Source organism: Gymnoscopelus microlampas (genome assembly GCF_963454915.1).
Source record: "Gymnoscopelus microlampas genome assembly, chromosome: 1".
Lineage (NCBI taxonomy): Eukaryota > Metazoa > Chordata > Actinopteri > Myctophiformes > Myctophidae > Gymnoscopelus > Gymnoscopelus microlampas.
The window spans coordinates 46,824,023-46,849,226 of NC_139962.1; the positions used below are offsets into that span (position 1 = coordinate 46,824,023).

General features: G+C 44.8%; 1 protein-coding gene across 2 annotated transcripts in view; it reads left to right on the forward strand.

Moving 5' to 3' along the window:
- Positions 1-618: 618 nt before the first annotated feature.
- Positions 619-25,204, forward strand: part of plekhg4 (pleckstrin homology domain containing, family G (with RhoGef domain) member 4) — a 44,751-nt gene continuing 20,165 nt past the window's right edge. For both annotated transcript variants that reach the window (XM_084044752.1, XM_084044753.1), the window contains exons 1-10: positions 619-786; positions 14,477-14,674; positions 18,106-20,926; positions 21,327-21,692; positions 21,834-21,957; positions 22,899-22,992; positions 23,151-23,231; positions 23,423-23,539; positions 24,129-24,224; positions 25,023-25,162. In XM_084044752.1, the coding sequence (XP_083900878.1) occupies positions 784-786; positions 14,477-14,674; positions 18,106-20,926; positions 21,327-21,692; positions 21,834-21,957; positions 22,899-22,992; positions 23,151-23,231; positions 23,423-23,539; positions 24,129-24,224; positions 25,023-25,162 (4,040 nt within the window). In that variant the 5' untranslated portion in view covers positions 619-783. The remainder of the gene's footprint in view (positions 787-14,476; positions 14,675-18,105; positions 20,927-21,326; positions 21,693-21,833; positions 21,958-22,898; positions 22,993-23,150; positions 23,232-23,422; positions 23,540-24,128; positions 24,225-25,022; positions 25,163-25,204) is intronic.

The window sequence follows — 25,204 nt, forward strand, 5'->3', positions numbered from 1 at the left end:
ATCTGCAAACCATAAAAATACTACCGTATAACTGCTAACATCTACCTAACTATATTGTTGCTGTCTGGCAGAAACCTTGTATCTCCATACTTCTTTTTTTTCATGTTTTTTATAAATGAATGTCCTACTTCATCATACAAGAATGGCGCACAAAAGTTGATCTACAAGCTCACTAAATAGCTGATCTACAAGCTCACAACGTTTGCGACGCGAGACATGCGACGTGTTGTGAGCTTGTAGATTGGCTATTTTAATTAAATTAAAATCATAATAAAAAAGGAAAAGTTTTGGACATACAAGGTTTCCACCAGACAGAGACAACATATTATTAACTACAATCACTGACCAACCATATAAGACTCCCACACACACACCATCCAGCCAGTTCAGTCTAACCAAATTATTATTAACCACTTAAGTCCTATTTTATTTTTTATTTTTAAAGAAGAAAAAAAAATAGCAGATCCACAAGCTTGAATTTGACAGAGACTTGAGTCCCTGTGTGTAAGGGGGTGTGGCCTAACCTGAGGGGTAGAGTGATGAGTGCCTGGGGGCGGAGCTTTGTGAGTGAGTGCAACAGCAGTGAGTTGGAAGCCTGGTAGGGTGCTGACTGACAGAGAGAGAGAGAAGGAAGGAAAGAAAGAAAGACAGACAGACAGAAGGAGAGAGAGAAGGAGGGAAATAAGGACAAAGAAAGAAAGGACAGCAGAAAAATAAGGAAGACAGGAGTAATGATATTACTTTGGAATATATCACCACCACTGGGGACACACTCCATAAAGCATGGTGAGCAAAGACACACACACACACACACACACACACACACACACACACACACACACACACACACACACACACACACACACACACACACACACACACACACACACACACACACTGTGTGTGTGTGTGTGTGTGTCTCTTAGTGCTTTAGTGTGTGTTATGGGGGAGTCAGCAGCCTGCTGGGGGGAGGGGTGCAGGAGGGAGAGAGGGGGGTAGTTAGAGGTAGAGAGAGGGGGTTAATGGAGATGGTAGACTCACATTGAACAGGAGTTCAGAATTCATGTTAAACTGTAGGGAAGGCAGTGTAGAGAGAGTGTGTGTGTGTGTGTGTGTGTGTGTGTGTGTGTGTGTGTGTGTGTGTGTGTGTGTGTGTGTGTGTGTGTGTGTGTGTGTGTGTGTGTGTGTGTGTGTGTGTGTGTGTGTGTGAAGGACATGTAGGAGGAACTCACAACACTAGCTTAATGCAAACACCTGTTTGTGTATGTGATTAGGTGTGTTGTAGAACCTTGTGGGTTATTCTCTGGCTGGTTTTGTGTCCTTGGGACTTTTTGGCACTCAACTTCATGATAGGTCGGTGTGTGTGTGTTTGTGTGTTGAACTCAGCACTTCTCTCTGAGGGCGTGTGAGGGAGGTCAGACCTGTGGTGAGAAAGGAATTGTAATTTCCTAGTGAGGTGGTGTGTGTGTGGTGGGGGGGGGGGGGGCAGATGAAAAGGGGAGTCTTGCTTCTGTCAGGTTAGAGAACACCCCTGTCAGCATCATTCAAACACATCAGGACTTCACACTAAATTTGGTCTCACCAGCATTTTGTTGTAATGTCCTGTTCATTTACTTATATGGTAAATGGTTTGCACTTATAAAACAGCTTTTCTCAAAACGCTTTACCTTGCATGCATTACATTTGCCCATTCATACTGTATGGATGGTGGAGGCAGACAAGCCATCAGTGTCTTGCTCAAGGACAATTTGACATGAATCATGATCCCAGAAGGAGAGGGGATTGAACCGAGAACCTTCAGATTCCCTGACAACGATCAAGCTTCCTTGGTTCGATTGCTTGGCTCCCGGTATTGGTACTTGCAGCATTGTTGCTTGACCCTGAGATGTCCTGCGTGCAGCGTTGAACCTCTAATCCCATCGACTTCACACTCGACACTGCTCTCCCTTGGGTCCTCAGCAATACACCTGCCAAGTGTGAAGTTGATTGGATGAGCAGTCATCCAGTCATGAGATAGACATGCAGACATACAGAGATTCCTTGACTTTATAGATAGATGTGATTACCCATCACAAATACAATACAATAGATTTCCATGTAATACAAAATACAATTCAATACATCATCATTAGCCTTTGAATACTTAAAATCTTACATAGCAGTTGATTTGGCAAAATTATATCCACCAATTTATCATTAGACCTGTAGAGAGGCAGGAAAGATCATGCAGGTGTTGTGCAGGTTCAGGGTGGTTGTTTACACAACATCCATGCAGCATGAGTCTCAAACAGTTTACAGTACATACAAAGTATTGGGCTAATTTGATGCTTCCATCATAGGATGACTAAGGTTTTGCCCTCGTGGTTGTTTGGCTCTGTGACTTTATCCGTTTCCTCTGGATCTGTAATCTCTCTGTTCTGGTATTTGTAGATTCAGGTGACACAGCCTTTGAATTGGCAGGTGAATCATTCCTTCTGTGCTGTAGCTCGCTAACTAACTAACAATGCATGTGTTTGCTCAACTTAGCGTCTCAAGGCAACTTGAGGTGATGATTAGACAGCTTGATTTACAACATGAACACTTACTCATTGGTACATCACAGAAAGAGCCATGGAGAAAGCACTTGTAAGACACACACACACACACACACACACACACACACACACACACACACACACACACACACACACACACACACACACACACACACACACACACACACACACACACACACACACACACACACACCAACACACAGAAACCAATTTGACCCTTACAGGTCTGTAACTCTGAGAGTGTACAAATGGAACAAAAAGTACACATATGGGTCCATTTGGTTCACTCTTTGTGGTGAAAGGGTTAATTTATTTCCAAGTGCCAATTAATTCCAAGTTAACTCAATAATTTATACTATTCTTGACATAGAATAACACCCCCCCACCCAACAATCACAATCACTTAAGTTATGTCTTGTCTGTACATGTTGTTGCCGCAATACATTTAATATATCTGAAGGGGACATTTAATGCAGCCAAGTATCTCTTAAAGGAGTAGTTCACCCAAAAAAGTACTTATTTTATATCAATTACACACCCCGTGAAGCCTTGAATTCATTAATTTGATGACCGTGTCATCAGTCAGTAGGACTCTTAAGTAGGAGACTCTGCAAGTCTCCAACCGGAGACTCCGCCGGTCATCAAATTATTGGCTTAGGAATGCGACAAAAACTTTTTTTTTGGGTGAACTACTCCTTTAAGCATAAAAGGTCTAGGTTTGATTCATATGGAAGATGTTGTAGTTGTTCTCTTTTGGGAATAGCAATTAGAACATTGAAATGTCCACCATCTGGTTTAGCCTGATTGACCCCATACAATACGAGCATGTTTCACTGTAGAAAGTATGGTGCTTAACGATAGCTGAGCTTATGTTTGATGATACATAGTTTTAGTTTATCTTTGGCATCCCGGTTCACTGTGTAGGGTGCCGCAGCACTTGGCAAGCGTACGGGTGGTGTTCAGTTCACACACTGTTGTGACCTAGACTCTCTCTCTCTCTCTCTCTCTCTCTCTCTCTGACTTACAGCACCATTGATGTGTGAAATTGATGGTTTGGGGCTGTTGTAAGATGTCAACCTTAAGAAACAAAAGGCGATGCCAATAACAGTGCAATGCATGGAGGAGATTCTCCCTTCACACACATACAAATGCACGCACGCACGCACGCACGCACACAGCCCTGGCAAATAGAGATGGAGTGTTGTTTATTGGTGTGGTACTACTGTGTGTTTACAATGAACAGGAAGTGATTCAGACACTCTTATGTAGAGCGGCTTTAGAAAGAGTGAGCAGGTACAGTAGGACAGTAGTTGATCAGTGCAACAGCAGTTCCAGAGGGTGATTAGGGTGATTGTAGTATTTTATGATCAGCCTGTCTGCTAAGTGCACTAGCATGGCCAACCATGCGCTAATGGAGACAAGGACATCAGGTGAATGCGCCTAACCAGCAAGTAGAATTAGTCAAGTCCCCAAAACCAGAACTGAGAACCACCAGAAGTCTAGGGTAATGGTTTTCAAACTTTTTGTGTCCAAAGGCACACCAAAGGGGTAATCTCAAGCCACACCTATATATCATATCCATGCAAAATGTGGCACTTTCACTTTGTAAGCTTGTTTATTTATGTGTTTTTACATTTTTGCAGATAATGATGTCATTAGTTAAAATGTTCTTGTTTTAGGGTATAGCATTTGCTTCTGTATTGGGAAATGGGTAAACAAAGTACTGATATAGTAAATAAAAAAGAATATGAACCACTTCTTGTGTAGTTGCATATACTGCATTGCCCAAGGTAGTGGTACACCTGGACTTGTCATCATGGCACATTGTTTGGGAACCACTGGTCTTGAGGTACCGGTACAGGGAGGCATCTGTGGGAAGTTGTCTGTTCCAATCCACCACAACAACGGGGCAAAAATAAAATCTGTATTTGAAGTGTATGAGAACCAAAAGGTACATAGCCAACAGAAACCAACCAACAGACCTGTTTAAAATAAATACAGTACATACTCATTTCGGTTTTGCTGATGAAAATTCTCTACCACGTGCCATCACAGACATGATGGACAGCTTGCTGGTGGCTGCCCTTTCACTTATGACCTTTGGTATTGTCTGCATATGTGGCCTAGTTAACCCTACATGTCTCAGTCCTCAGAACCCACATAAGTCATGAAGAGGCTATTTACTGATCACCACAGCTGCTGTGGAGAAAGGACTCGAATGCACAAAGAACAGTGTCCAGTCATTTGTCACATCTAGTTTTATTTTGTCACTATTGTTCTAAATGACTTGTACATTGTTAGTTACTATGGTTATAAATTACTAGAACGTTGTCGCTAGAATATTAGTGTGGACTCTAGCTTGGCAGATGTCTGACGCTGTAAGGCAACAGTCAGCTAATTTGAAACGCTGCAGCTAGACTTGGAAATGTAGATCACATGGCTCTGTCTTAGCTACACTGCACTTGGTTCCAGTTTAATTTAAATTAGATTTTTAAAGTTACTTGTATAAAGCTTTTAATGGCCAAGCAGCCTTCTAATGTACTGTATATCTCAGAATCTCCGTCATGTTCTGTCCCACTTTGTCAACTGAGATCCTCCTCAGTCAGCGGCAGTGGTGTCATGGAGGCTAAACAGGGTAGGACGGCGTTTGGCCCGTAATATCTTTACAAGCACGGCGCACGCACGGCCACAGTACGGTGCACTCGCGTGCAGGCGAGCGCCCCCTAGACCAGCCAAGTAGGCTAGCCAAATGGCTACTATCATGCATAACAGGTTTGGCAGTGAGCGTCCTGCCGTCCTCATACCGCCGTCCTCATACCGCAGTGATACATTGGCTTCCCCATTCGCACCTTTTACAGTGCGAGTCCAAAAGAGAATGGATCCTGGTATAAAAGATATAGAAGCATCTGCCCAAAGATGTCAGAGAGACTGACTCCATACTGGAAACTTTTCTCTTCAGTTTATGGTTCTTTATGTTACTGCCTGGTTGGGTTGTACTGGTTTTGTATGGGCATTGGGCATTGCTGGTGCATGCAGTTGGAGGTAAAGTGATGGTGGTTTAGCAGCCTATAGATTTGGTACATTTTTGATTACTGGCTGAATATCATGTTCATCATTGTGTGGATCAAACGATATTCGCAAAGTGCAACCTTCACTACAAGCCTATGGAGTTGAGGATATACTTGTCATGAGTAGAGCCAGCTGGAGATGTTGAGAGGGAAAAGGTTAGGGGTCAGGGTTCAGAGTTCGGAGTTCAGGAAGAGAGCAGCCCATTCCTAGACTGAGACTTTGGACTCATTACATTACATTCCCTTATATTACATTTGCATGCCAGTCTTTCTAAAGATTCATTTTGGGGGCTTTTATGGCTTTATTATAGATATGAAAGTAGGCTGACAGGAAACGGGGAGAGAGACGGGGTGTGACACGCAGCAAAGACCATCGGGATCAGGACTCGAACCCGCAACGCGCTGTCAGGCATCTTCTAATCTAGGTGGCCGGACCGCTATGCCAGCGGTCCAGGCCCATACCAGTCTTTCTATCTAGAGTGCCTTACAAGTCAGGGCTGCGTGATTATGACAAATCTTATTAACGCTATGTTTCAGCTTAATATTGTGAAATGTACTGTGATACACGTGAAAGAAATGCACTGTGATGCACAAGAATGCAGACTTTTCTTTAAAATGTTTTATTCTTGATGGTCAAATATTTTTCCTGGGATTTGCTGAGGGGGCGACGGGCGTATTAACAGATTCAAGATTCAAGAGTTTTATTTGTCACATGCTTATACAAGTATGGGCAGTGAAATGTCAGTGTGGCATGATCCATCAGACTGTGCTAACAATGTCCAACATAGTTAATAATTTGTTCAGATTTCCTCCTGACCGGACCTTGTAGGCCCCAGGTTCTGCACAGCAGTCAATCTATCTTTCTTGAAGTCTAATGTAATATAGATACTATAGGCTATATAGATATTAGTCACTAGCCACTTTTATACAAGGATTCCACAATAATGGCATGAAAGAAGAGCAGTCATTAATGCTTTGCTTTCTTATACCAAACCAAACAAGCCATGTGTGCTTTTACATAGCATGCTGGTGTTGCTGAAGCAGAGGTGTGACGTGTAACACGTCAGCATCAGCATTACTATGCTGTTTGACAGCTGTTGTCTGTAGATTTGTTACATTTACAACTATAGCATATGCATTTATTTCAAAATACGAAGAAAATGGACTGACAGACCTGCGCAGGCATCACTAGTGTGCTTGTGTGTGAGAGAGATTGCATAAACATGTTCATTAGGCAATGGCTGATTTGTGTGAACATCATGAAAGGGAAGCAGGGAACAGTTCAAGGCAGAAAGGTTTGCATACCTTAGACGTCACACCTGTCATGCCATGTGCCTTTTACATGGACGTCGATTCGGCTCCGTTACTTTCTCCACTGCCGGCTCAAAGTCGGCATGAAAATGACCCCCATTCCGTCTCCATAAATTATACACGGAACAACGAGGTGGAATGATGGTGCAACATTCCCACCTTGAACAGGCTGTGTGAAAGGGGCTAATATCCGTTTTCATTCTAGTTGTGATAGACCTATATTACTATACCTGTTGAATAAACTTCAGTTCCTAGATCGGCAATATTACAATTGATCAATATTAAGGAGTGCTAGGGTCAGAGATATATTCACCCATATAATATTCCTGCCTTCCTAGAAAAATCATGTAAGGAGCAAGTGACAGCACCACAATAGAGGCAAGATAAGAGAAAAGAACAGGAAGTAGTTTTATTTTTAATTTTTTAATTTTTTTGTCCTCTAAAGGATGCATCCGTGAGGTGAGAGGACAGAGTCCTGTGTTTAGTGACACAGCAATTACAACAGGTCCGGTGAGTCTGCCCCTGGATCGCCTTTTACTCCTCCTCGGGTCCTCCCCTCCTCCCTTTGCTCCAGTCTGCCTGTGAAACATGACCCCTGCTCAGGAAAGAGGACCCCCCATCCCCCAGTGGGAAAATCCCTTGCCACCAAACTGGAGTCAGTCAGTCAGTCAGTCAGCTACACACCCAGGCTTAGTACAAAGTAATGTTTTAACCATCTGGCTGCTCTCACCTGTTTTATTGAACCTGCATTCATCCATTTCTTTATTTATCCAACACTCTGATTCATTCCCATAAATACTGGTCAGTACTGCCTCAGTTCTTTTGTTGGTCACTGGGAGCCACACAGTCTTCTACAGCTGTGTTGTTGTGTGATGTATGGCTATGTATCTTGTAGGACTGTGTGTTTGAGGGTTTATGCTATATAGGCAGCGTTGTATGTTGTGTGTTGTAGGACTGTCCTGTTTTAAGTTGTGTCAGACAGGGTGTGAATGTGAGCAGAGCTCATCCTGCTCACATTCCATTCGAGTTAGTGGATCGGCCAACACGTGTGTAGTGAAACACCGTACCTTCCAACATACTGTCAGACGCCCTGTAACGCACAGTAAAACACCCTACCAACACTACCACCCTGTTGGAACACCCTACAAACGCCCAGTAGACCCCCTGCCAACATCAAGTGAAACACCCAACTATATGCCCCTGTTGAACACCATACCAACATCAAGTGAAACACCCTACCAACATCCAGTCATACACCCAGTAACAAACACACCCAGTAAAACACCCTACCAACATCGAGTGAAACACCCGACCAACATTCAGTGAAGCACCATACCGAGCAACACCTAGTCAAATACTTTTCCAAATACCCTCTCTGCTCACATAGAAACTAGGGATCTACATGGCACGAGGGGTAGTTACATTACATCACCTCCTGTAATTTGTTACATCACATCCTTTGTTAATATTTGGTTTTGATGTCCTTTAATGTGGCTCCGTGCTGGCATTCCATACAGACACATGATATTCTGTATTATTTGGAACACAACAGAATAGAAGAATAGACGTTTTTACACATCACGCAAGGACAGTTCATATAGTGCCTACCTAACAGAGCCTCCACCACCTGTTCTTACTACCCTGTGTGCATTGTAGCATAATGCACACAGGGTATTGCAATTGGTCCTGTCCATCCATGGACCATGTGGCACATAGAGCACATGGAGCATGCAGGGTTAGCATCCCCTTCCTATTTGTAATTGGTCCTGTCCATCCATGTATCTACAAAATTGCAGACACAGTATTGGAGAGTATAAGTATATGGAGTATGTCAATTATTAGGCGGAAAAGCCCCAAATAATTTGGGGCTTTTCTGCCTTTTATTGGAGAGTACAGTGAAGAGTGACAGGAAACAGGTAGAGTGAGCGACAGGAAGTGACACGCAGCAAAGGCTGTCGGGAGGTTCGGGAGGCTCAGGAATCAAACGTGTGACTCGCTGTCAGGCTGCATTAGAGCCTATATGTGGTTTGCGCCATAACCACTCCCCATCAAATAGTTTTTTTTTGTGGATGATGTGATATTTGGGCATGGAAACCATGAACTCGTTATAAGGTCAGTTGTTGTGCTGCCTACAAACTCTTGGTTCAGCCAATCCTGACACTGTTTTACATGTATCTAACTACAGCTCCTGTTGTGTTGGTTTATGGCTGACCCCAGGCACACAGTGTGCACTTTGCCTGTATTATTCGTCACATCTATTCCCAAAGGAAGAATGTTATGCTAGGGGTTGGTGTGAGAGAGGACCATTCAAGATAATATAGGATATAAGGAAGAGGACAAAAGATGGGCTAAATGCTAAATGAAGAGAGGGTTGGGTGTTAGAAGAAGTTAGTTATTTTTTATATAATGTATTGTCTGTCATGATATTGAATTGAGTACAAGGGACCACAATGGAAACAAACCCCCTTGCCCCCCCCCCCCCCCGGGACTTTTAGTGTCATCTTTTTAACATCGTTCAATATATACTGTAAAAAAGTATGTGTGCGCCCACATGGGCACAGACAAAATCATAACATCACAGGTTCTAATTTGACTTATCATGATGGACTGCTTTGTAGGACAGCATAGTAGTACTATATGTGCGTGTGTGAGTGCACACTCACATGTGGCTATCTACTATAGGTTTGTGTTTGCACTGTACTGTGTACTGTAAGAATTGTGGGGGTGTGTGTGCGCGCGCACATGCGTGCACACGAAAGTAGCTGGGCTGATATTGGGCGTTGTCGTATTGAGAACAGATTTGTATGAAGTGTTTGTTGAAAAGATGGTTTGTGTCAGGAGTGTAGGAGATTAGAGCAGAGCTCACATCCAAGCGTAACCCCTAATCCCTCAAACCAAACCACTAAACCCTAAACCTGGTTTAGCAGTTTGGTTTCTTCTTATTGGTAATCTCTCTTGTCATGTATTGTCACCATGCCTTTGAAACCACTCTGTTTAACTGCTCAATCGTCTTCAGTGGATCCATATACGTATCTAGCTGTATGGTACATGATATAATCTGTGATTTGTTCCTACCAGTGGGAGTTGGTTGCTTAAGGTTTGTAAATTCTGCTTAATGGACTGTCAGTCTCCTTGTTTACCCATCAGGTTTACTGGCCTCTGCTTCGTGTTTTCTTTGCCATGCTCTGCTCATGCTCTCCTAAGTGATGGATTATTGGACGGTTAAGCAAATCGGAAGTGTCCCTGTCCCACCCTCACAAACTGACATGACCTTTCGGTAGTGCTGCTCACACGGAAGCATGATTTATTGGTGTCACCTTTTTCTGAAAATGAAAGTTGACGGAGTTGCTTTTTTGAAGAATTGAATGTGTTTACTCAGGCATCAGAAAAACGAACATTTAAAACCTACTGTTGATATATGATAAATAAATGAAGATGTGGGTTTGAGGCTGTAGGGTTTGTAATTGGGTGATCGTTGTTTGTGAGGTCCTCTCAGCCAGAGAACTCAGAATTGATGGTTTGATTTCTGGAATGTTTGTTTTATGGTTGGTGTTTAGGTTGCTCAATATGCTTGTCTGTGTCTGTCTGTCTGTCTGTCTGTCTGTCTGTCTGTCTGTCTGTCTGTCTGTCTGCAGCAGGAATGCTGGGTGGGGTGTGTGGTGAACTCTGGATGTGTTCTGACAATGACAGCATTTGTGTGAACGTGTGCTTGTGCGTGTGTTTTATAATGTTGTGCGTGTGTTTTATAATGTTGTACCATGGTGTTTTATTCTCTGTTATCAGTGACTGAATCAGCCATCAGCCCCTACAGTGGTACATTCCTCTGCTGCTTATTAAATACTTCCTGACGTGATCAAACCTCAGGGTATGTTCAGTCTGTGCTGTGGGAAGGACAACATGCACACAATGTCCACAACACTGACTCATATCTTGGTTTCGGTCTTATACATGACAGGCTGTTTAGATGCCTTTAACAACCCACTTTTCCACCATCCCTGTTTCTTTGTGTTCATGGCTAAACATATATTTGACTATATGGCTAGGTCTTTACTCTGCAATATAGTTGAAATGGAAAGATAACTGTCCGTTTCTTTCATCCTTTTGACGATTAACCTAATTTTACAAACTTGCTGTTGGCTATACAGCCTATGCCAGCGGTTAGCAGTCATTGAGAAAGCAAGGTGAAAATTGAAGGTGAGGTGATGGCTGGTGGTGGGAATGCTTTGAGGTCGGATGCTTATTTTTTTCACAACTCTCATCTGCAACTAATGTCAGGTCTTGACTGCCAAACCCAACGGTAAAGTGGAAAACATGTTTGTGTTTCAGAATCAGAATCCCAGATAGTATCGGAATATTTCAGGTACATTTCATATTGGTTAGAGAACATCTAAAACGGCAACTAAAATAACAACTATTATTTGTTCTCATCCCTGGGATGCTTCATAGCTCAAAGTTGATTCCCAAATATGTACTGTAAAATGGCCAGAATGGCTCAAGTGTCTGGCTGATAAGACCCCACCAGCAGACTGAGTCTAGAGGAGGGAACAGTTATTGATTGATTGGTTTTATTTGGTGACATAACATAAAAAAGAGCACAGTAGCACTTCCTGACATGCAGTCATAGCATCACTGTGGATAAAGACATAATAAAGCCCAAGGGCTTATTTCCATTTTGGTCCTCTCAATGGCCCTATTGATTTATTGATTTGTTGTCCTTCCTGATCAATGACTCCAATCAGACTAAAACATTTTTAACTGCACCCCAAAGAGAAAAGGCACATACTAGTGTAGGTTCATTGGCACTAGAGCTATTCTACACAGACACCAGTATCGGAAATGCCTCTGATACTGCCTAAAATGCTGGTATTGATGCCGACAATTAAGCCAGCCTATGCACCGATCTGATATCACATAATTACATTTATCATTTGATGATTGGCTCATTTATCAAGACTTGCGGATCGTGTAACATTACATCTCAAGAGCTGTCAGTTGTCATTTAAAGAAAATCACTGGCGCTCAATCATCTAAGAAAGCAGAAAATAACAGATCGACAAGCTCACAATGCGTCACATTGTGACATTGTGATCGGCTCTTTTCAGCGAAGATATTTAATGCAGTGCGAAAACGGAAAAACCCTGAGGGACTCCACTCAACAACGTATAGGGTTTAAGTGGTTAACATAGTATGCATGGTGAGTAGTAGTTGTCCCATTGTGTAATAAGTCTCTCTGGTACTAATGTCCGATCTAAAGCCCCCTTTCCATTGCAGCTTAAGCACCACACCACACCACACCACACCACACCACACTACACCGCATCAAAATATCTACCGTTTCCATTACACAAAAGTACCCCTGCTCAAATCCACAGGTATGAGTAGCAGACTCCGGTCATTCACACTCATTTGTAATGTAAATGTTTGCCTAACAATGGAATGTAGGTGAGTGTGGCCAACTGTCCTGTATACAAATGCAAATCACCTGTGCACGTGGCCCAGCTTGGCCTAGCTCAGACCTACCCAGGACTGGGTACTTTTTAGGCACCAGTTTAGTACCACTTACACACCACTCTACCCACTTCATTGTAGTGGAAACCAAGGCACAAGTGGGCGGTGTGGTGTGGGGTAGGGTGAGGCCATGCATATGGAAAGCCGCCTTAAGTGACTGAACTAAGTGGCCCACTCATTGTACCTTAAATCTCTCTGTTTTGAATGTCAGAACACAATTGGAAAAGTCTACATACTTGTTATGAGTGGTAGAGGAGACGATGGAGGAGGCGGGGAGAAGAGAGGGTACTAGGAAAGGAGAGGAGGGAAGGAAATGAAAGGAGTGGAGAGGAGAGGAGGAGGAGGAGGGGACAGTTAACCACAATGTTTTATTCAGCAGAGCTGGGGGTGTCTCCCATGAGACTGTCACTCATCCACTAAGAGGGAGGAGATGAGGGAGTCTGCTTTGATGTTGCTGCTCTTCACCACTCAGATATGGGGGGGTGGGGGGTCTTGGACCAGACCCACATGTACCCATAGCTGGTGTTGAATCAAATCCCATCGGAGCATTCTCTCCTCCTGTGTCTCCCTACACTATCACCCTTTCTTTCCTGCAGGCTGTCTCCCTCTTAGTTTTTGTTCTGTACACACACACACACACACACACACACACACACGCGCACACGCACACACACACACACACGCACGCACACCAGCACACACGCACGCACACCAGCACACACACACACACACACACACACACACACACACACACACACACACACACACACACACACACACACACACACACACACACACACACACACACACACACACACACACACACCTCCTGCCCTCCCAGTGTTATGTGATATGACACATCTAATATTAACCTTCAGTCTTACAGTCTGAGCTGATGAATCTCCGGCCAGTTGTTGTGTTGGAGCCGAAAATATTCCCTATCCCATAATGCCCTGCAACACATACTGACCTACAGTATCAGACTTAGAAAGCATGACTTCAACGTTTTATTTAAGTACCAAGAAGAGGATAGAATATCATTCAGTCACGTTTATGGATATCATTTTAGTTGGCATGGAATGTAAACCTTAGTCATGATCTGTGACTTTTAAAACACAGAATAATTAGTTCATGCTGTTTCGCTGTAGGACAGGGCAGATAACACTTGTTTATGTAGTAGTAAGTAGTTGTTTATGTGACTCTCTTATCCAGAGAGTCTTACAACAATAGATCTTTTTAGTGATAATTCTTCTGTCTTCAGTATCTGCTGTTTTCTTTGTAGGATAGACAGTTCCAGCAGATTATATATAAGACAGGACCACAATGGAAACCCAAATGTCTGACTGTACCTTGTGCTGTTTACATTTCTGTCTAATAAAGTATTCAATCAATCAATCAAACAGACATTCATTTATCACTGGAGTACACAGATATTGGGCACTAAACTTAAAATGAACAGTGCATCCTCATCTTCATTATCTCTTGCAGAAGATGCACCATGTTTCACAGCGTTAGTCTGGCTCAGTGAAAGTGTATTGCCTGATATCTGTGTTCTGCAGCGTCACTTTAGCCCAAGTTCTTTTGGAGTTTTGGTCCTTTCAAGATTACTCTACTCCCTACTCTGAAAGCACCGGGAGTGGTCTTTCTTTATTAGTAAATAGTTTATATCTGTGTCTGTTCATGCTCAGTTCACACTGCGATTGGCTGTGGCAAAATAACAAATGAGTCTGAATTTTTGTGGTTCTGTGTTTGTTCTGTTGTTGTTGACTAGTTCAACCTGCTGTCACGTTTTGATTCAGTATACACATTTTGATCATCTGTGCCATTGTGCTCAATGATGTGCTAGTTTTAACCACATGTTAAAAAGGTATATTCTGTAGCCAGGTTCCCACTCTGTCAATGTACAAGACTCATTGAAATACATGGGGAAACGTTTGTTGTAGCAAATCTCAGTATGAACGGGGCTTGTAAGACACAGAGACGGTGGACAATTGTTGTAATAGTGCTAATAGTAACCTGTCTCTCTCCCTGTAGGACAGTGAGACGGTGGACAGCTGTATCCAGAGGATCCTTTCGTCCCTCTACCCCCCCTTCCATGCCACTGCCCCGACTGTCCTCTGTCAGGTCCTCAACGTAGTGGACAGCTGTTACCGTGGCGACAGCCTGCGCTTCCTCCTCCACTTCCTGATCCCTGCCAAGCATTTCCTGCAGAGCCTTCAGCAAGATGGCTGTGTGAGTCTCTGTTTGTCTGTCTATACATCATTTCAACGATTTATTGCACCACATGTCTCCCTTTCTCTCACACCCACATACACACTTTGCCACCATGGTATAAGTTTAAATACTAGGCTAATGGGCTTTGTCCACAGAAAGCATTATACGAATAGAGGAGCGCTTTTAATAGCATCACTTGCACGGAGAGCTTATTGATGCCTGCAACATTCAAACCTAACAACGGTACACATGGACTTTTCATGGTTGTGGTAACGATTTGATCTCATAAATTAATGGGTTGTCAGACACAGCCAGGAGGATCAAACGTGACATTGATGAACTGCGTTCCTCTCCAATAATGGAACAATTTTCAGCTTGAAGCACCAAGGGCACGCTGCCAAAATACACTAGACGCCGAAAGCGCAGAAACGTGATGCTCGGCGCTGGGAAGAGGAGCGCTCCAGTGTGTGCATGGCAGAAAGGCACTGGCAGCTCAACAATTGCTTTCTGTGGACACGGCCCCTAGTATAATAAGAGAAGTGGAAGCTCGAGTAACTATTGTGTTCTACTGATTCACAACTACCTGTGTCTTGCAGGCTTTATAATGCACATCTTTTCAATCAATCAATGACAGCAAACACAGCTTATAACTGCTAAACACACCTAATTTACATGTAATTAGGGTGTCATGAACCACATAAAAAGAGGCCAGTATTCTACCTAAGGCCAATTGCACTGCTGCAACAAACAACGCTGGGAAAACCAGTTCTTCAGTACAAGAAATGAAAGGTCATACCACAAGTTCCCACAAATCACTAAATCAAATTGAAATGCAGAGCATACACGCCAAGCACCAGCATGATTTTTATGTATCGATATCACCAAACACCCAGTGTTCACTTTCAGTTGCCTTGAGAGAAAGTGATGGTACAATGCAATTGTTTTAAAGATGTGAGAATGTAGGTCATAATCTGAAATTGATATAAGTAACTTCTAAAAGAGATGTGAGAATGTAGGTCATGATCTGAAATTGATGTAAGTAACTTCTAAAAGAGATGTGAGAATGTAGGTCATAATCTAAGATTGATGTAAGTAACTTCTAAAAGAGATGTGAGAATTTAGGTCATAATCTGAAAGTGATCTACTGTAAGTAACTTCTAAAAGATCTGAGCTCAATCAACTTGCCATCAAGGCTGATTTCTACTTCTACAGGAGTGTATGCAGGACAGGCCACAGTCTTGACCATCTAAGTGACTTTGGCATAAAACTGAGATTCCACACCAAACTAATTACACACTTGGTTTGTTTCATTGTTCGCTTAGACGTGGACATCTTATTTAGTTGGATCTGCTTTTCTGTCTTATTCTTCATTGCTAATCGAGCCACACTCTACGAAGTGTACATTTCACTTCAGTGGGCTAAACTCCGTAATCATCCTTAGTGGGCTCAGTCAGGTTGCTGGGAGAAGCTATCCTTACTCACTTGACCATTGACCAAAAATGGGACCTTACCATTACTTAACATTTCAATATTAAAAACAGACAAACAAACAAAAAGATAATCTTCATACATGTAACTCATATGAGAATGCTCTAAACTGTCTCTTGTTTCTTTTTGTGTCTGTGATTGTCAAGTCATGTCTGGTCCTGTCTGTGAGCCACCATGCATGACTGGCTCATGTGTCACTGAAGTTGCCTCTCCCTATCCCTGTCTCTCTCTCTCACCCTATCTCTCTGTTTTTCTTTCCTCTCATAATGTGCGATTGTTCACCTGGGTGTAGCCCCCCCCCCCCCCCCCCCCCACCCCCCCACCCCACCCACACACACCCACACACACCCACACACACACACACACACACTGTCTGAGTGCAGTGGAATGGCAGCGATTTCCATTCCCCACTCAACGCTTTCGATTCTTACTGCTCCGCTCCAGGTTTTCTGTTTCTGGCTCCACGTGCAGCCCCTGCTCAGTGCCTGAGAGAAAAACCTGCTCCGGGTCATGCTCTGCACTCGCTCCTCACTCCGACATGAGAGAACAGGCCCTATTTTAATTAATGTATTCCTGATCGCACAAACGCGTTTGCTCGCACGGATCTACCATTGTAATGTCACGCATCAACATGTTGTCACTCTCCCTCACACACACACATGCACAATGGTGATAGCATCTTAGTTTGTTTATTTTCTTTCGTGAGAAAATGGGCGAGACGCAAGTCACTTACAGTGGCAACAACAACAGATTTAAAGTAATTACCCTAAATGAATAGGTCTAGTCTAAATAAACAACACATATAGTACATCTTTTGAGTCTGTGTTTTGTGAATTAAATACGTAGGCTTTCGTTGTAAATGTACAGTATAGTCTTAAGTCTACCAATGCTGTCATCTTGTCTGTGTGTGTGGTGTGGGTGTGAGAGGGACTGAGCCGGCGAGGAAATAAAGAGTACGCAAATGAGGAAGGGAGAGAGAGTAAAATTACATTATTATTACACTCGTCTTATTTGGTAAAACAGCCTTTATTTCGCTCGGTCAAGAAAATGCTTCTGTGACATTGTCAGTTTATTACGTGTCAGTGTTTTGTTAAATAAATGTGAAGGCTATAGTTGTATATAGAATCTACCGACGACTGCTGTTAAACATTCAACACTGTTGTGTAACCTCGGTTTCCACAACGCTGGCATGCTACTGTATGTAAAAAGCATACCCGGAGGTGGCTTTGTTTCATTCTGTGTAGAATTGTAAATCTGGCATTAATGGCCGCTTTACGTCACCCCAGTTGAGCGACTTCTGTGTAAAAGTGCCGTTTGATTTTCTAGGGGAGTAACAATGCCAATACTGAAATCAGATTGATAGCAGGCTAAAATACTTGGCATCTGTGAAACCCATTCGTTGGAGCGCCCAGCCATGCCAGAGACCCCAATGCCGAAAAGCAAGCCTGGTGGCCAATATCACAGCACCTGGACGCCCCTTAATTTATTAAAGGATTTGATTTTGCCTGCGTTTTATTAAACAGTGCAGGCTACTTCAACCAGCGTTCTATGTTGCTATAGCAACATGTCAGGTGATTGGTCAAAGCAGTTGCATCACAGGCCACATTACCATGACCATGGAGAATACTCGATTCTGATTAGCTGGAGTTTTTTATAACCGTACATGGTAGCATCATACTTGTTTCTAGGTTTCTTCTCCCATTTTCTTCTGTAGTAAAGTAATGTTTTTTACAATCCAAATTTGACCCCATGGCTCGTGGTTGAGTTATCCCTCTCATGGGATGAAGTGATATAGGAGTGATCTTGGCACAAGAAAGAACATGCATGCACATTTATGCAAAGCTGCACCTCACTGCAGGCAAACCGCACTGCTCACATACACTGGTCTATATTAACTATTCTACTTTGTGTCTGTATTAACTGGCATACGTGTGTGTGTGTGTGTGTGTGTGTGTGTGTAGTCTAGGTTCTCCCTGTGCGTTCAGGAGAAAGTGTTGATTCAACTCTGTCGCCTGGACCTTCGCTGCCTCCTGCCGTCTGATTTCTACCTCCTCCTCTCCCCTCCGGCACCTGCAGCTCCCTCCTCCCCCGCCAGGCCGTGCGTCGTGTTGTGCGTGTGCGCGTCTGGACGTGGAGGCGCAGAGGAGGACGAGGTGCTGGTGGTGGTGGAGTTGGACCCGAGCAGCGTGTTCTCCATGTCCTGGTTGGAGGAGGTGAACAGCACTAGGCAGAGAGGAGGCGCGGCCAGGCTGAAGAACTGTCTGCTCACCTCCCACGACCACATCTACAGAGTCCCCTGGGAGGAGGTGCTGCTGCTCCCCTCCTCCACCTCCGCTCCCTCGGCCTCTCCCCACACCTCCCCTACCCTCACCTCCTACTCTTCTTCACCATCTCCCCACGTCTCCCCGACCCTCGCTCCCTCTCCCTGGAGGCAGGCACACTCCAAGGAAGGACAGGAATTCAGCACCGACAAGGACAGGGATGCTTTGACTGACGGGTCAGATGACCAATGGAGAGACAGTAAGGGTGGTAGGAGGAAGCTCCACCGTTCATCAGGGACAGCTGGCGGGCCGAAGACTCCCAGCTTGACACTGGGCGGCTGTTTTCCCATGGTGCCATCGGTCAGTAGGGGGGACGAGGGGGGGTCCGACAGCGAGGGGGAGTACGTGGACCTGTGTGAGATCACACACGCCAAGACGCACGCTGCCAACGCACGCGCCAACACGCACACTGCCAACACACACTCAAACACGCACACTACGAGCACACACACCAACACGCACATCGACAGCACACACAGCGATACACAAGGGGACTACATCGAGTTGTGTCAGCTCTCCCCTCAGAGAGGATCGCTCACACACTCACTGCTGCACAGACTCCGCTCACACACCAAAAACACTGCCAGCCCCACACACACGGCCAACAACAAATGTTCCAACACTACAACCAACGACACACTCGCAGACAGAAGCAGCGGTGTCTCTCAGACCGCGTTGTGTTCTCGGCTCATAGAGGGCCTTGGTGACGCCTCCGGTCAACCCCCCCTCTCTCCGACCTCCCGCCATGCCCCCCTCACCTCCTCTCATCGTCCCCTTCTCTTCACCTCTCCCGCTCCTGCCGAGCCCACCGTGTCTCCCATTACCTCCACCTCCACCTCTACCGGTGCCAGTTCTCCCAGCAACCTGACTGAGCCCACTCCGGTCTGTCCGACAGGTATCATCCCCTCGCAGCGTTACTCCTCACACACCGACTTACACACACCGCCTGACACTCTCACTGTGCCTGAAACACACACACCGCTTGACACAGACGCACTAACTGTCATACAGGAACCGGCTGAAACGCATACGCCGCTTGACACACAAAAAAATACCAGCACACAAACACTGCCTGACACACTAAACGTCATACAGGAACCGGCTGAAACACATACACCACATGACACACAGAAACATACCGACACACAAACACTGCCTGACACACTAAATGTCATACAGGAACCGGCTGAAACACATACACCACATGACACACAGAAACATACCGACACACAAACACTGCCTGACACACTAAATGTCATACAGGAACCGGCTGAAATACATACACCACATGACACAGACGCACTAAATATCATACAGAAACCGGCTGAAACACATACACCACATGACACACAGAAACGTACCGACACACAAACACTGCTTGACACAGACACACGGTCAAGCACGCACGTACTACCTGACACATGTACACTGCATGACAGACATACATTGCCACACACAGACACACGCACACTGCATACACAGCATGACAGTGATGACACAGTGTGTGTAGAGTCCCAGTGTCCAGACAGCTCAGAGAGAGGAGAGGAGGAGAGCGAGGTGGAGGGAAAGAGAGAGTGTAAAAAGAGAGACATGAAGGAAGGGGAGGAGGACAGAGAGATGAAGGAAGCAGATGAGGCAATGAGAGAAGAGGAAGAAGGAGAGAAGGATGAAGGATATGTGGAGTTAGAAGAGGTGGTGGAGGTTATTATTGTTCTGCAGCAAGAGACTCACACTGACACACCAACAGAGACACACAGTGACACGTTCATCGACACAGAAAACGCCACACATGCTGACACATACAGCGGCACACAAAAAGCCACACACACTGACACACAAAATGACACACTCTCTGACACAGAAAACGACACGCACGTTGAAACACAAAACGACACACATGCTGACACACACGACACACAAAACGACACACTCCCTGATACACAAAACGACACGCACAGCGACATACAAAACGACACACACACTGACGCACAAAACGACACGGACACAGGAAATTACCTGCACATTGATGCACAAAATGACATGCATGCTGACACACAAAATGACACACACGCTGGCACACAAGCAGACAAACACAGTACACACACTGACTGTCAAACCTCACTGCATGTGCACAATGACGCACACAACACAGAAAACAACACAGACACTAACGTGCACACGGACACACTAACCGATACGCTCACTGACACGTCATCACACACACACCACAACACACGCACACCATTGGACTCGCTCTCTAACAGACATTCTATGGACAATAAGCTATTGCATACGAATACGCAGCAACACCACACACACTCCATAGTGGTGTCAGACACGCAAACAGCGCTTGACCCAGAGCCAAGACTGGAGCAGAGAGAAGAAGAGGAGGAGCGGAGGGAGGAAGGGCAGCCAGAGGCGGAGGTTGATGTGGGAGTGACTCTGGAGTCTGACACAGAAGGTACCGGCTCTCTATCTGCTGATTACTTACTTTCACTGCCTTTCACCTCCTCAAACCCAAACTATCACCTACCTAAACCTCCATCTTTCACCTCCTCCTGGCTGACTGACTCTTACCCCTCTTCTCCTCCTCCTGTGCTCCACCCACTCCTTTATATGAAAACTCATCACTCATTGCCCTTAAGCTGCTCCAGTAGAGCTCCTCAGTGGTCAACAACAGACTTGTATAGTCTACTGTCTGGATGTGTTTCTAATGTTTTTCCTTTTTGTTTAGTTTTTTTCAGTTGTGTTAATACTTGAATGTTGGGTTGTATCTGAAGTGCACTATGGGACAAAGCAAATTCCTTGTACGAACCTCACACCTGGTAATAACGTGATTCTGATTCTGTTCAATCTTTCAGCCCAGTCTACAGAAGAGAACATCCAAACTGGAACCAGTTCACCAGAACTCCTCCATACTAACAGTTCACCAGAACACCTCCATACTGCCACCAGTTCACTAGAACACCTCCATACTGGTACCAGTTCACTTGAACACCTCCATACTGGTTCCAGTTCATCAGAACACTTCCATACTGATACCAGTTTATCAGAACCAGTAAACCCACCAGTCCTGACCCTGCAGGACCAGTCTGGAGCTCCTACTTTCCCAGGCCAGTCCTCCCAGTGTTCCCCGTTCCCAGCATGTGACGGGGCCCGGCCTCTTCTTACTGGTATCCATCAACTAAATGGTTCAGTGCTGAGCTCTGGAGCTGTCTGTCTGCCTGGTAAACACAAAACTCTGTCTGTGTGTGTCTGTCTGTCTGTCTGTCTGTCTGTCTACCACTTCTAGTTCTGCTACTAATACTACCACTATGGCTACTAATTTACTACTGCGTTGACTGGCTGCTGTGTGTCTGTTTCCATAGGAACCAGAGACAGGATGGGGCGCGCCGTGGTGACGGTTTGTACCAGGAATGCTGTGTGGCTGAATCCTGGCTGTAACGGCACAGAGCTCCTCCGCATCCTCCTCTACTTCTTCTCAACTGTCAGGTAGAGCACCCCGCCCTCCACCCACACACACACACACACACACACACACACACACACACACACACACACACACACACACACACACACACACACACACACACACACACACACACACACACACACACACACACACACACACACACACACACACACACACACACACACACACACACACACACACACACACACACACACACACACACACACACACACCGAACAAAACACATTCCAGGGTTAGGTTGCTAATTGATAGTATTCCTACTACTGCAAGGACGGATTGGACATATCTTCATGACTTATTGCAGTGGTTCTCAACCTGTGGGCCGGGGCCGCAAGGGTAATGCAAGTGGGCCCTCAAATAAATATATAAATAACACTAAGATTTATTTTTTTAAAGATTTCTTTTTTGCTTCTTGCATTTATTGATAGATTTTTTTAAGTGAAGATAGACAGGAAAGAGGGAGAGACACACAGCAAAGGTCGTCATCGTCGTCGTTGACTCGAACCCACGACACGCTGTCAGGCTGCTTATGAGCCTAGCCCGGAGTGGAAGGCCATAACACTAAGATGTTAATGATAATGTAATGTAAAATAAGAAATAAAGTAAAGAAGGTCAAGATATTTTTTTTTCTTTGTTTGAAAAACTTGTCATACCAATGAACAGGAAGTTAAAGTATACTACGGTAGTTCCATTCATCCAACGATTGATTGATCATTAAACAAACATGCTCTGAAAATACACATGGCCCACCCATCTGACCACTTAACCCGGCAGCCACTCAGCAGCTGCCGGGTTAAGTGGTCAGATGGTCAGACAGGGCCGCGAACGCTTTTGAGATTTTTCAAGTGGGCCCTGATCCAGAAAAGGTTGAGAACCACCGACTTATTGTTTCTGAAAGGAAGTGTTGTTTGTTTTTGTGACATCATATCCTGTGTAACAGGAAGGAGGTGCGTTCCTTGGGACTGACGATTTTGATCGACGCTCGCATGTGTCCTCCTGACCACGCCCTCATGACGGCCATCAGCATGCTACAGGTCTGTCTAATTATCTCTTTGTCTGTCTGTTGAACTGCATGCTTGCATGTGTCTTATTGAACACCATCTCCAATGACGTGTGCTTTTGCCTTTCTCTCTTGTGTGTGTGTGTGTGTGTGTGTGTGTGTGTGTGTGTGTGTGTGTGTGTGTGTGTGTAGGATAATGTTCCAGGTTCTATTCACATGGTGCTGATGCTCACTGCCAAAGACCAAAGACTGGACACACCATCAAACATACGGGTAAATCCCCCAGACCCCCCCGTCCCCCCCCATACACACACACACACACACACACACACACACACACACACACACACACACACACACACACACACACACACACACACACACACACACACACACACACACACTTTACCATACAGCGAACACTCAACGCAGATCTTCAGGTGACAGTGTGTTCTTCCTTGTAGGTGGTGTTGCTGTCTAGTGTGCGGTCACTGTATAAACACATTGATGGATCTCAGCTTCCTGTGGAGTTGTCAGGGAGCTTCAGCTTCTGTCTGTCTGCCTGGCTGGACTTCAGAAAGGTATGTCACTCCATGCATGTGTGTGCGCACACACACACACACACACACACACACACACACACACACACACACACACACTCACGTGTGTGCGCGCGCGCACTAACACAAGTTAGTAGGCACAAAATGGATCTCACATTTACTGACTGTTGTTGTTCCAAGATTTTTTTTAAAGTTTGGTTTTGTGTGAGGGCTTGTATGTGTAGTAAGTGTGGTGTTATTTTCATGGTCTGTTCATGGCCTTGTGTGTGTGGTTTTGTGCATGTGGTCATGTACATGTAGTGTACTATGTGTGGTTTGGTATGTATAGAGTTATACTGTATGTGTGGTCTTGTATGTGTAGTCTTCTATATATGTGGTGTTGAAGTCGCCACTTCCTTTTTGCATTTTATTTTGTTTTGAGAGTTAACATGAGGATATAAATATAGCTTCCGGCCAAATCCAGAGCGATCTGATTTTCCCCTTTTATTCAAAGCACTAGTATGAATGGAATGACAGCTAAATCAGGTCTTGTACTCTGATACTGTACGTGCTTTCATCAAGCCTTAAAGCTTGCTGCTCATCAATGTTTCTTGTTTGCTGATATCATCAGAGGGTGGAGCAACTGACCAATCAGTGTGAAGATGCCGTCAGCCTTCTGCAGAGCACCATCAATAGCCTTGACACACCTATTCCTCTTACCGCACAGGTACACACACACACACACACACACACACACACACACACACACACACACACACACACACACACACACACACACACACACACACACACACACACACACACACACACACACACACACACACACACACACTCTCTCGCCACAGTGAATGTTAGTTGTATGTTTATTGGTAGTGTGAATCTCAAACTGTTCAGACTAAGCGCCCTCTGCTGGCTCAACCACATGTTTACAACATGGTTGGTTCACATCCCATGGAACATTACCACCTCTCTCTTTCTTTCCGCCAGGCCAGCCATCCTGAAGGACTATTATATGTCCTTCAGCCGTTCTGAAAGACACACACATACACAGACTGTTAGCCCGTCTGTGTATGTGTGTGTCTGTGATTTCCAGCGCCGTTGGACCGATTGGCGTGAAACTTTGCACGCACACTCCCAGTAGGCCCCACATGTTTTCAAATTGGCATCATGGATTCCTTGGGTCATGACGCAACTCCCCATATAGGCCATTTGTGGCAGATTCGATTTTCCGTCATTTAGCGTTTTCACTTTTTGCTACTATTACAGATAGTCCAAAACTCACACAAATCGGTACACTTTGTCATGTGTCATGTGGGGTCATGTGATCAAGATATATCGTTCAGGTTGTTCCGATTCCATTTCAATTGGCTATGACTGCCTTCCAAATTTTGCGGGCCCTGGGTAGGCAACCTGGCCGGGCGGAGACCTGCGCTCCGAGGAGCACACTTTTCTAGTTCCCTTCTTGTTCTCTCTGTCCAGTCTAACTAAATGTCTCTCTCTCCAGGAAGCCCAGTTGTTGTTGTCTAGCAACCGAGATCTGATGCGTCGGGTCTTAGAAGACAGCCGATTAGTTAAATTGCAGTTGGAGGGTGGAGCCTCTTTGTCCCGCCTCCGTAAAGAGGAGAGCCTATCGGATGACTACAGGTATACACACTCACACACACACACACACACACACACACACAC